At 32.2% G+C, this 12136-nt stretch overlaps 3 protein-coding genes across 10 annotated transcripts in view; all 3 read left to right on the top strand.

The window, feature by feature from the left end:
• Positions 1-2351, top strand: part of LOC101503000 (protein STRUBBELIG-RECEPTOR FAMILY 3) — an 8312-nt gene extending 5961 nt beyond the window's left edge. For all 6 annotated transcript variants that reach the window (XM_004487257.4, XM_004487258.4, XM_004487256.4 and 3 more), the window contains 5 exons: positions 77-348; positions 668-806; positions 1295-1431; positions 1517-1673; positions 1761-2351. In XM_004487257.4, the coding sequence (XP_004487314.1) occupies positions 77-348; positions 668-806; positions 1295-1431; positions 1517-1673; positions 1761-1859 (804 nt within the window). In that variant the 3' untranslated portion in view covers positions 1860-2351. The remainder of the gene's footprint in view (positions 1-76; positions 349-667; positions 807-1294; positions 1432-1516; positions 1674-1760) is intronic.
• A 424-nt stretch (positions 2352-2775) lies between these two features.
• LOC101504304 (secretory carrier-associated membrane protein 1-like) lies at positions 2776-8419 on the top strand. Of its 3 annotated transcripts, XM_004487261.4 has the most exons (13): positions 2780-3172; positions 3679-3741; positions 4604-4708; positions 4805-4867; positions 5309-5342; positions 5422-5544; positions 6635-6697; positions 6777-6870; positions 6953-6998; positions 7098-7165; positions 7502-7550; positions 7744-7809; positions 7894-8314. In XM_004487261.4, exons 1-13 carry the CDS (start codon positions 3119-3121, stop codon positions 7978-7980), a joined length of 915 nt encoding a protein of 304 aa, XP_004487318.1. In that variant the 5' UTR covers positions 2780-3118; the 3' UTR covers positions 7981-8314. The 3 variants fall into 3 exon arrangements, with proteins under 3 accessions (XP_073222160.1, XP_073222154.1, XP_004487318.1); XM_073366059.1 differs by lacking the exon at positions 7502-7550 and having other exon boundaries at positions 2776-3172; positions 7894-8419; XM_073366053.1 differs by lacking the exon at positions 5422-5544 and having other exon boundaries at positions 2778-3172; positions 7894-8419.
• Positions 8420-8971: 552 nt separating this feature from the next.
• On the top strand, positions 8972-9688 carry LOC101504633 (uncharacterized). The gene is made up of 2 exons (XM_027334389.2): positions 8972-9128; positions 9302-9688. Exon 2 carries the CDS (start codon positions 9340-9342, stop codon positions 9547-9549), a length of 210 nt encoding a protein of 69 aa, XP_027190190.1. The 5' UTR covers positions 8972-9128; positions 9302-9339; the 3' UTR covers positions 9550-9688.
• Positions 9689-12136: the final 2448 nt, after the last annotated feature.

Below are 12136 nucleotides of genomic sequence, written 5' to 3'. Positions count from 1 at the left end.
AAAAAGTCTTGTAAATTTTATATGTACCAGGATTGATTCAAATCCTGACACTTACTTTTTCTGTATGAATTGTTAGATACTTGCTGTGAAGAAACTAGACAAGAGAGTTTCTGATCACCACAAAGATGATGAATTTCTTGAATTGGTAAACAATATTGACAGAATTCGGCATGCAAATATTGTTGAGCTTATTGGGTACTGTGTAGAGCATGGACAAAGGCTTCTGATCTATGAGTACTGCAGTAATGGGTCGATGTATGAAGCACTTCATTCAGATGATGAATTCAAAACAAGACTGTCTTGGAATGCTCGTATTCGGATAGCACTTGGGGCAGCCAGAGCCTTAGAGTAAGTCCAAATAACTACTGTCAATTTGACACTTAAGAAAAAATATTTGCCCTAGGTTATCGATTTGTAGCTTATAGTGTATCCAATTATTTTCATTTTCAGATGTAGTTTATCCTGCCTGAATTTTGGAGTATGCCTAGGTAGATTATTTCAGGCTGGAGATTTTTTTGCTAAAAAGTTGGGATTAATAAATATTTACTACAACTACTAAAACTTTTTGCAAGTTTGAATTTCTTAGAAAATAAAATAAAATATTTACCAATAATGCATCATTATGTGGATCTTATTAGTCTAATACTTGGCTTTGCCCTCTGACTAGGTACTTGCATGAGCAATGTCAGCCACCTGTGATACACAGAAATTTCAAGTCTGCTAACATTCTCCTTGATGATGATCTATCCGTGCGTGTATCTGACTGTGGTTTGGCTCCATTAATAACTAAAGGTTCCGTGCGTCAGGTAAGAAAGTATGAGATATTGTAAAAAAATGTCTGCATTATGAGGGAAATGGTACAAAAAGTTTTGCAAGAAAAAACATAGATGTGCTGTGGAGGAATGTTAAAAATTCATTTTTGCACCAATGCTTTGAAAAGGAACTTTTCATCTTTACCTCATTCCACAATTTTTTTTTTTTTATCCCTATACTCACATTCTTGCAATTTCGATAACTTAATAGCACAACTCTTTTACTTCATGTTTCAGAGAGACCATTAATTTCTTTTAAAAGTTTATCTTTTCCCTTTGGTATTTCAACTAACTAGAATGAGAGCCCTAATTGATGAAAAGGGAATTAAAGTTAAATGAGCTTTTACTTTCTCGAAACTACATATTTATCGTTTTTCTTAATCCTTGGGCGAGACCGAAAATGAGAATTATTTTGAAATGAATGAAGTAATTGTCGGTGTAATTTGCATTATAACAGTCTGATAACATTCATACATTTTCAGCTCTCAGGACAGCTGCTAGCAGCTTATGGCTATGGTGCTCCAGAATTTGAATCAGGAATTTACACCTACCAGAGTGACGTGTACAGCTTTGGAGTGGTTATGTTAGAACTTTTGACAGGCCGTCAGTCCTACGACAGGTGAGACCCTATAACAAAATTACCTCAGCATCTATTTTTCACTTTTCATGGACTTTAATTCATGTATTGTGTACATCTCGGACAGGACACGTCCTCGAGGTGAACAGTTTCTTGTAAGATGGGCAATTCCTCAACTTCATGATATTGATGCATTATCGAGGATGGTTGATCCTTCTCTAAATGGAGCTTACCCTGCAAAATCGTTGTCAAATTTTGCCGACATTATTTCTAGATGTGTTCAGGTAATGCTATCTTCAGTCTGAACTTAAATTTCAGTTTTGTTTAGTTTACTAATTCCACGGTCTTGTTGTATATTAATCTAAATGCAGTCTGAGCCAGAATTTAGGCCAGCAATGTCTGAGGTTGTCTTGTACTTGCTAAATATGATAAGGAGGGAGTCTCAACAAAATGAATCAAATGAGAGATGAAAATGGTAATGATATTTGAATATATGCATGAATTGCAAGAAGGTTTTACCTGCTATTTTTTCAGAATCTCAACTAGTGAAGACATGACACGCGTGCTCATCAACCTCAGAGGGTTTGTTACATTCAATGAAATATAACCATCCAATATTCAAATGCCAAGTTCTGCAAGGAGGTTTATCCAATCAGCTTCAGAGAATTATAGGCACCAACACCCCTGTAGTTATTATTATTATATTTATATTATATAATTTAATGTGTGATGAATTTCACGGTTCATTAAACCATGCCATGTTGCTCTGGGAATTGAGCCATTTGTTTATTTGATGATTGTTCCATGATGATGGAATGTGATTCTGTAGTGCATCCTATTTATTTTATTATGTTCATTCTTGGTGATGATGAAATTAAATTTTGATAATCCTTGTACCAATTTTCACATTCAAGCATTGTAATTCACATAACTCAATTATATATTTCAGATCATTGCAAATCTGACTGCACGTTTATACTTTAGTATATTGCATCAATTAACGTGACAAAACGTAGAAGTAATGTACTTTTTTGTAAATATAAAGTTAGATTGAGGAGGCATGCTCCTATATAGTTTTTTATAACCTAAATTAATTTTCAGCTAAAGTTCCCTGTATATAAGAATAGTTGCATATTTTTGACACAATGTAAATAATTACATGAAGTGTAATTATAATAAATTACATTATCGATTAATCATAATAAATTACAAAAATATTTAATTTTAATAATAACTATTTTTGAAATCATAAATACAATATACTTCACTTTAGTTTATCAATAATGGAATATTTTACACAAATAATGTATGAAAATTAAAATCTTGAAAATAAAAATATATAATGAAAATAAATAAAACGTTAGGTCCCGTTACTAGAAGAAAGAAAGAAATAGCCGAGAAGCACAGTAGCACCGTGAATTGACTGACTCTCATCTCACGATAACTAACTAACATAACATGCATGAAAATTTTCCTCCCATCCATTCCATCCGTGATTTCTCTTCTCTTCAGTTAGTTTTCATTAATTTCCATCCCATTCCACAAAACAAAACAACAAGTAAAAGAGAAGCCACCGTTCATTGCGAAACAAACATAACAACAAACAAATCTCTTATTCCCTTCCTTTAATCTCAATTCTCTCTTCATCAAAAATCTCCCGTATCCATTTTTTGCTATCTCTTAATATTTTTCATTTTAGATCTCTCTAAATCTCCGTGCCTCAAATCCCATGAGTAACTTTGAATCCAATCCCTTCGCCGAAGAAGAGGTTAATCCTTTCGCCGTAAGTTTCTTTTCTTCTCTCTTTTGCATTGCAACTGCATTTTCTTTTTTCATAACATATAATCATACGCACGCGATTTATTTATTATGTCCTATTTGAGATCGTTCAATTCAAATATTCCTAATGTTGCTAATTAGTTACATACAAGAAGCAACATGCATGCTTTCTCTAGTTACCTGTGCCAATATTCATTTCGTACACTTCGTTTATACAATTTCTTATTTTAAATAATGTTTTTTTCAGAATTATGCTCCCGTAATTATTCTCTCGTTCATTCATTCTCTGTTTCATTATTGATTTTTTTTTTTTATTTGACAAATTTATTTGTTCCTTTTTTAATTCAAACATGATTAGTACCATTAAATCAATTGAACTAGATCATAAAAATTGATCATGGTTGGTGACCTTTGACAATCATAATTCTTAAATATTTTGCATTCTTATGTAGTTTTTTGCTTTCTTACTTTTTAGTATTTAAATTTTTTGCATTTTTTATTAATAATTAGGATGCTCCTCAAGGAAAAGCTTCAGGGAAATCAAATTATGGTGGAGGTGCATTCTACACTACTGTAAGCTCTCCCTCCTCGTCTCACTTCTATCATTGTATCAATTTACTAGTTACAACACTTTATTTAATCATTTTGACAAGAGGAATGTTATTTGTACACAATTCAAACAACACGTCTACAATACACATACTTGAGCTAAAAAGAGAGAAAAAACCAAAACAGTATGTCAGGCGTCTTTTATACGGTGGTGTTAGTTGTCTACTTTTGTGTCAAAAAATCATTCTTTTTTGACAAAGGATGCATGTTGTGTTCTAACTTTTGATATCTGTCATCTCTACATGGATTGAGCAAGGGTGTTGCATTGTTTATAATCTTAAACTGGAACAATATCTAGATTCTAGAAATGAAGAGTTTGAAGTTTGAAGTTTTGGTTTCTGTGAATTTATCCCGTGGATTTAATTTAAATTTAAATTCCTGGTATATTAATACTCTCTGATAGAGGTTGTAGACTTGATAGTAATGGCCTCTTAGTGCCTATTAATTTAAATTTCTCCTATATTAGTTAAGGTTCTACTCTCTGAAGAAGCTGGGATCTGGGGGTTGCAGGGGAAAACGCTTGTAATCTTTCTCATTCATTAAATAATACCACCATTAGTTCACTACAATGTATATTCACTTTTCTCAGTCTCTTAAAAGCTCTTGCTTTTGATAGGCTCCTCTTCTGCTTTACTCTTTCAATTAAAAGACTCCAATTTTTTCTACTTTTTGCATGGTTTGTATTTCTTTGATGCCTGTTTCCATAAAACTTTGTTATTTATAAAGATATATTGAAAAAAATATTATGCTGCCGTTTTCTGGGGCAGATATCTCCTTTTTCATTCATTCATTACCTTTCTACTTATTTTACCCCTTAAATTTACAGAACCCAGGAAGTGTTTCCTCTGGAACCTCAAAGCTCTCACCACTTCCTCATGAGCCTCATGATCGTGGGGCAACAACTGTTGATATTCCTCTTGAAATGCCACAGGTAGATTGGATTATGAAAAAGTTCAAGCGAATGTCAAAATTATGATGCCAAAGTGTTGATGACAAAAGTTTAATTACATTTTTTTAATAACTTTAGGACCTCATAGCAAAGGAGAAGGAACTTCAAGCTAGAGAGGCTGAATTGAAAAGAAGGGAACAGGTAATTCATCCTGATCTCTTTTAGTAAGTTAGTAACTTGTTTGATTGCTTTGAAGTTTGAACCACAATTCACATTTATTAAGTCAGTAACTTGTTTTGTAAGATTCAATATAATAGATTTTTATTTTATGTAGTTTCCTATTTATAATAATGATTCTATCAATTATAAGTAAATAAATACTAGGGACTTCTTCATTAGCAAGGGTGGCTTATGTTGTTTCTTCAACACATGGCCACTTGTTCTTTTTCTTCATACAAATTAATATAAGTTCATTGGTAATACTTTAGCTCAGCTTTTAGTTTATGACCGTAATAAGCAGTCATATCATACCTTCAATTCAAAACAGTTCACTTTGTTCATGCTATTTTAGTTATCTTGGCTATTGTGTATATAAATCTTTTGTATTATTTAGGTAACTAACGATCTCATGATGTTTTGCAGGAGCTAAAAAGAAAAGAAGATGCTATAGCTCGAGGTATTTTAGTTCATCTATACATATAGAAGCCAACAGGAATAATGCCTTCATTTTAGTGGTTTACATTTTTGTTTTGCAGCTGGAATAGTTATAGAGGAAAAAAATTGGCCACCTTTTTTCCCTCTTATTCATCATGACATTGCAAATGAAATACCAATACATCTTCAAACAATCCAGTATGTTGCGTTTACAACATGGTTGGGTACGTTGAAGCCTCTTTTTTTTGTTATAGGGTTGTGTTTATGTGACAACTAACTTTTTTTCTTCTGATATTTGGTCGAAAAGACAGTTTCATAGTCTTCTTGTATTCACAATTTTCATATATATGGTCAAAACCATTAATGAAATTAGAAATTATTTGAAAAAAGCACGCGACCATTTTGCTTCATGTGCCTTAATAGTTTAGTATCTTTGGCATAAGCTATACTTGTTATATGCTAGTAAATAAAATGCCCATACACTTTAGTATTTTAAAGTCCTTACTTTTCAACTATTTAAAATCATTGCTGCTTTTGTTTTTCTGATGTAAGATCCTACTTAAAAGTGAAAGTAAATATAAATACATGCACATGGACATATACGCACCCCCATGACAATGTTTTATGGCTATATCGGATATCATGCTCTATGTACATGAGCAATTCACTATTAGATAAAAATGGACATTTCTATGCAAATTTCTACTTCCGTTGCTAAATAGAAGTACTATTCCTTAGTTTCTGCAATAAATAATTGAAATTGGGAAGCAACCATTATCTCATTGGTGTCAATTTAAAGATATTTATAAATATTGCTGAAAGAAAATCTGATATATTTTATGCTACAAGGGGTTTCATTTTGATAAGTAGTTTGTTCATTAAATTCATCCTTGTATTTGTGAATTGTGACTCTGTGTGTAATTTATGTCTTATCATATTTTTGTTTTATTAGGTTTATGTTAATTTTTTTGGTAATCAAAAGAATTTTTTAAAGAAATGAGATTAAACTTCATTACAAGTTGCACTAAGAATAGCCAAATGAAAAATATAATATACAAGATAGATGAACATGATAACTACCTAGTACAGCACCAAAAACACCCCGTTCTATGAATGTTGCAGAACATATCAAAGACACTGTCACTCTGTATAATCTATGTCATCAGAAACTACTATAAATGATGCTGCTTCTTGTCCATGATATACTAAAACCTTCTGCACCAACATAAAATCAAAATACTCCGTGCCCTTCTGTTGAACTTATGAACTTCAATTATTGTGTGTCTTAGTTTTGACCTCCGTAACAATCTACAGGTTTGATTTTATGCCTTTCATGGAATATTGCGGCTGTTACAGTAGCATGGCTCAAAGGAGAAGGTTTGTGTTATATCTTACCATCAATATAGTAGGCATGCTGCCAGGTTGTTGCTCACACAATTTTCTTTTTACCTTGTAGGTCTGTCAATATGGTTTCTTGCTATCATATACTTTATTTCCGGTGTACCAGGATCCTATGCAATGTGGTATCGCCCTCTTTATCGTGCTACCAGGTAGTTTTCAATCTGATCAAATTCAATTTTACTGACTTTGGCATGTTTTTGTTTCGTAATTCTGTGCCATCTCCTGTTACAGGACGGACAGTGCGCTAAAGTTTGGCTGGTTTTTCTTCTGTTATTCGGCAAGTTTTATATATATATTTTTCCAAGCAATGACCATTCATTCTGTGCTTATTTTGCTAAGTGCTCTTATTTATTTTTTTCTCATTTTCTTCGAGCAGTTCCACATTCTCTTTTGCGTTTTGGCTGCAGTTGCACCTCCAATTATCTTCAAAGGAAAATCTCTTGCGTGAGTTCTCTTCTAATCTTTACATACCTTTTATTTAATCTAACACTAGGACCTTTTTCCTACCCTAGTACATGAATTTGATTTCGAAATATACAATTTGACTATATAGGGCCTTTTTCCTACCTACTAGCACATGAATATTTGCTTTTGGAAACAGTTTATCCCGCATGACTTTTTGTCCACTGCACTTAATGATCATCTCTCTGTTTTATTTGTGTTGGAGTGAAGAGTAAACATGTCCATCATTATGATAAAACTTAGATCAATTATATTATGGCAATAACTTTTCTTTCTAGTTGTGCTTGTCACTCAAATTAATGGTTATGTTGTGAACAGAGGTGTTCTGCCTGCAATTGAGATACTGACCTACAATCCATTGGTTGGGGTATGTTTCAACTTCTATATGAGTTTTTGTTTTTTATTTTTAGTTTTGAGCCTAATTTGCACTGACTTCTTCGTAAAGAATCATCTAAAAATATTTGGATATCATTTTGTTCCAGAAGGAAGTTTTATTTTCATGTCATGTCATAGTTATATTTGTAAATAATATTAATTGTAATACTTGTGCTGAATCACAGATACTCTACTTTATCGGGTTTGGTTTTTTCGCCATTGAATCACTGCTGAGCATCTGGGTTATTCAGGTTATTTAAATTGAGGTTAAATAAATATTCTCTTGAATCTACTTGTACTTTCTTGTTTGATGGTTGAATTATTTATATTTGCAGCAAGTATACATGTACTTCCGCGGCAGTGGGAAGGCTGCTCAAATGAAACGTGAAGCTGCAACGGGGGCCATGATGAGAGCCCTATGAGATTATGAAAGACGGGGGGTGATAAAATGTTGAAAATGGCACATGCAAATGTCTTCCCTATGGTTATACACAAAATTCTTCTTCCTCAGTTACCACATCTTTCACCTTTTGCGGCTTGCATAAAACTTGGATATTTATATTCTTTGGGTTTTATTGGCCTAGGATTTGACTCAAAGTGGAAGATTTAAGATAGAAACTGTAGTTGTTCATACATAGGCTAATGTTTTTTGAGACGATTCCTTAATCTTGTATAACTTGGTTCATAGAATATTGTTTGTAATTTTTAATATTAACAATTACGGTTCTAATTTTAAATGTTACAGCAGAGACGCCATGAACCCTGAGGATCAGGAGGGGACTATTTGCAAAGACAATTATCCGCTCACAATAGTTTAGACATATGGTGACGGTATGGAATAAATAGCAACAATGATATACACATTTCAATTTTCATAAGGCTATTCAACATGACTTACTTCATCAACCTATCTATACATCCACTGGGGTATACACCAAACCTTTTTCAATAAAGCACATTATTGAAGAAAGATGAGATAAAGATAAATAAATATTTTGATATTTAAATATGTGACATGATGTCATTATAGTTTTTGAATTAAATAATTGATATACAAAATACACATTTCAAAAAAGCATAATGACTATGTCAAATATTTCAAAATCAAAATAATTTTTTACTCAACAAAATTTATTAAAAAAATAATGTAGCTAAGATAACTACAAACAAGGAACCTATATATAGATCTTACTTACGATTTTATCTAACGTGGACAAATAAAATAATATTGTTGAATAGACAAATTTATTTTTCACAATAAGTTCCATGACATTTAGTTGGTTTATATTTTAACATGTAGTTTCACATAATCATTAGTCATTAGTTTGGTTCTTCCCCCTACCGAGAAAGGCAAATTGGCAAACCAAAAATGAATACTAACGACAGGGACCTACCAAACCAACTGCCACCAACTTATTAATCAGGTCCTACACAATCCTTATCTCATTTATTAGACCTCCTCTTTTGACTTCCACTTGTCACAACTTCTGTCCTTCAAAACAACTTGACGGTCACAGATCCATAAAAAAAAACCTCTAAGAGGTTCCGACTTTAACCACACTACTATAAGGTACGGGAAATTTCATCAAATTCACACCTCCATTACTACACATTAACATTATGAGCCTCAACTAACTTATGCCTATCTATCTTCAATTTTATATTTATTCATTCATATATATATACACACATTAGCTCCTCTAATTTTCTACTATCACATTTTCTTATTATTTCAAAAACTAGAAAACGACGCAGGATTGAGAAATAAGAGTTAGAGGAGAATGGTGTGCTTTTGTTTTCTGGTGGACCAGAGGCGGGAGATGCAGCGGAGCAAGCCGGCGGCGGGGATCTGCTCACGGTGCGGCGGTGGTGTCAGCGTGGCGGATATGAAGACGGCAACAAGGTTTTGCTATGTCCCGTTTTATTGGAAAACATGGAGAGCCATTGTTTGCACTTTTTGTGGAGCTGTTCTTCGTTCTTACAACCACTAGTAGAATCTAGATCAATAAGATTAATTGATTATTTATCATTAGTAGATAAAGTTAGTATAGTAGTTTTTAATTGGTACTGACACACGGATATTGAATAATCCATGACAATCAGAGATCTACATGATCCAACTTCCATCTCTTTCTATATTTTTTATTTTATTTTAGATTATGTTTTTATAGTTAGAGATTTCTATAAAAAATTATTATGTTTTTACACCGTAATGAAAATCTTTTTTTATTTATTTATAAAAAATCACTTTATAAAAATGATTTTTATAAGAATTCATCCAAAACAATTTATCATTTTAGGTGGTTTTTATATTATTTAAAAAAAATTATAATATACGGATAAGATTTTAAAAATTAATTATAAAAAAATAATATATACCAAACGTACTTTAAATATGTTTCTCTCTTTTCCGTTGATTTTTAAGTTGGAAGTTGGAACTCTCCCTTTCCACATTTTTAGATCCTGTATGTATGCTTGGTTTTGGTAAATTGATTCAGTTAACTCCTAAACTAATCGTATCTTATGAATAAATATAATGTGATGTCATAATTAGCACTGAAATCTTCTAACAGATGATATTATTGGACGCCTCATTTTGGTGCTCTAGTTCTTTTAATTTCTTGTTGTCACTCATTTCTATATTTTATCTAGATATTACGTGGATCAAACTTTTAATCAAAGACAAATCAATGTTGATACACATTAAAAAGTCTAGCTCATCATATTTAATTCCTGCAATTCCAATAAAAAATAGTATAGATTATTAATTTTTGTTTATAATTTTATTTTAGATAATATTTATAATTAAAGATTATTTATAAAAACATCCTAGTTTTATATATCGGGATCTGCAATTACTCAACCCCTTACATTATGCCCTCTCCACCAACTGATGGCAGCTACTGCATTGCAAAATTAATCTAAGAATTGATTGCACTTTTCATCCATTCTATTTACCTGAGAGATAAAAAAGGAAAAAGAAAAGGGAAGACTGAAAAATACTACACCACTGAGTCTAAATTATATTTGTCACCAATCAAACGTGCTTGAATTTTAATATCGAACATAATTGACCAACTCACTTTTTAAAGAAACCAAAACCAAGTCTTCATCGTGATTTCACATCAAACATCCGAAATCCACTCTCCTTGAATTAATTATAGCACTACAATTAATATTAACAACCATTATATTGATCATATCACTTTTTTAAAACAAATTTTGCAAATTTGCCGAGGCGAAGGGAGAGAAAGATCACCAAAGAAAACCTCTAGCAACTTGAATTTGACTAAGTCTCTTTAGTGAAATTTTTAAGGCATTAATTCTTAGAGTTTTTTTTATATGGTCAATTAATCACAATTATCATATCATTAAAGATATTTTACTTTAAACATAACTATTTTTAGAATTATATATAAATGATTACAATTTATGATGTAAAATGTTATACATTAATGATGTATGTCAATTAATCTATTAAACATATTGGTGTGACATAATATAAACAATTTATATTTATCTACCTCGTCAAACATTAAAATAGTACATATATGTAAAAAATAATAAAAATATTTTTAAAAACTAAAAATAAATAAAAAAAATATAAAGTTGAAAAATAAATATTTTTATAATTTATTTTAATGATTGGTGAGGTGGATAAATATAAACACACATCTAGAACCAGTAACATTCTTAATGCGTGATGGTCCCCATACATCACTATGAATTAGGGCGAAAGGTTGGGATGGCTTATAGGGTTGGGGTGGGTATTGGCTACGTGTATGTTTGGACAATTAGCAAATTTCACACTGAAAATGCTTCTGACTTTTATTGAATAAAGAAGGAAATAATTTTTCCAGATACATGAAATTTGGGTGGCCTAATCGATAGTGTCATAACATTACATGATTGTCACTACTTGGAACACTAGCTGCTGCATATGACTGGTTCTTGAGTCCTCTTTCTAATTCTTCAGCTTGAAGTAGGTAGAGTCCAGCACACTCTTTAGCATTGCCAATCGTCTTCCCCGACTCCAAAATCTGAAATTCACACAAGTTAGGAGAAAATTTAGTAACACATTTCAAATCTCTTGTGATTTTGCTAATGGACAACAAGTTGCAATCAAGTTTCGGCACATATAGAACATATTCTAGTGTAATATTAGGTGACAAAATAATTGATCCTGTACCCATGACCTTAGCATGTGTGTCATCTGCTATTCGGACAGTGCAGTTAAACGGATAAGGAGAATAACTAGTAAACAAATTAAAATTTCCAGTCATGTGATCTGAATCCCCTGAGTCAACAATCCATGACTTTGTTTTTCCCATGCTAGTATTTAGAGCATGTGAGACACTACCTCTCTGAGCCACTACAACTGTACCACCTTTTTCTGTAGAAGGCATGATTTGTTTGAAGATTTTTTGTAAAGCCTCCATTTGTTCCTTGTTAAATGGAAATAGGGGTGGGAATAGGCCAGGCCAGGCCAGGCTTTGCAAGGCCTGAGCCTGGCCTACGACTAATTTTTTAGGCCTAAGCCTGGCCTACGGCCTATCATAGGCTTTTTTTTCGGCCTGG

The sequence above is a fragment of the Cicer arietinum genome, chromosome 1, assembly GCF_000331145.2.
Source record: "Cicer arietinum cultivar CDC Frontier isolate Library 1 chromosome 1, Cicar.CDCFrontier_v2.0, whole genome shotgun sequence".
Lineage (NCBI taxonomy): Eukaryota > Viridiplantae > Streptophyta > Magnoliopsida > Fabales > Fabaceae > Cicer > Cicer arietinum.
This window is presented reverse-complemented; position numbering and strand designations above follow the sequence as displayed.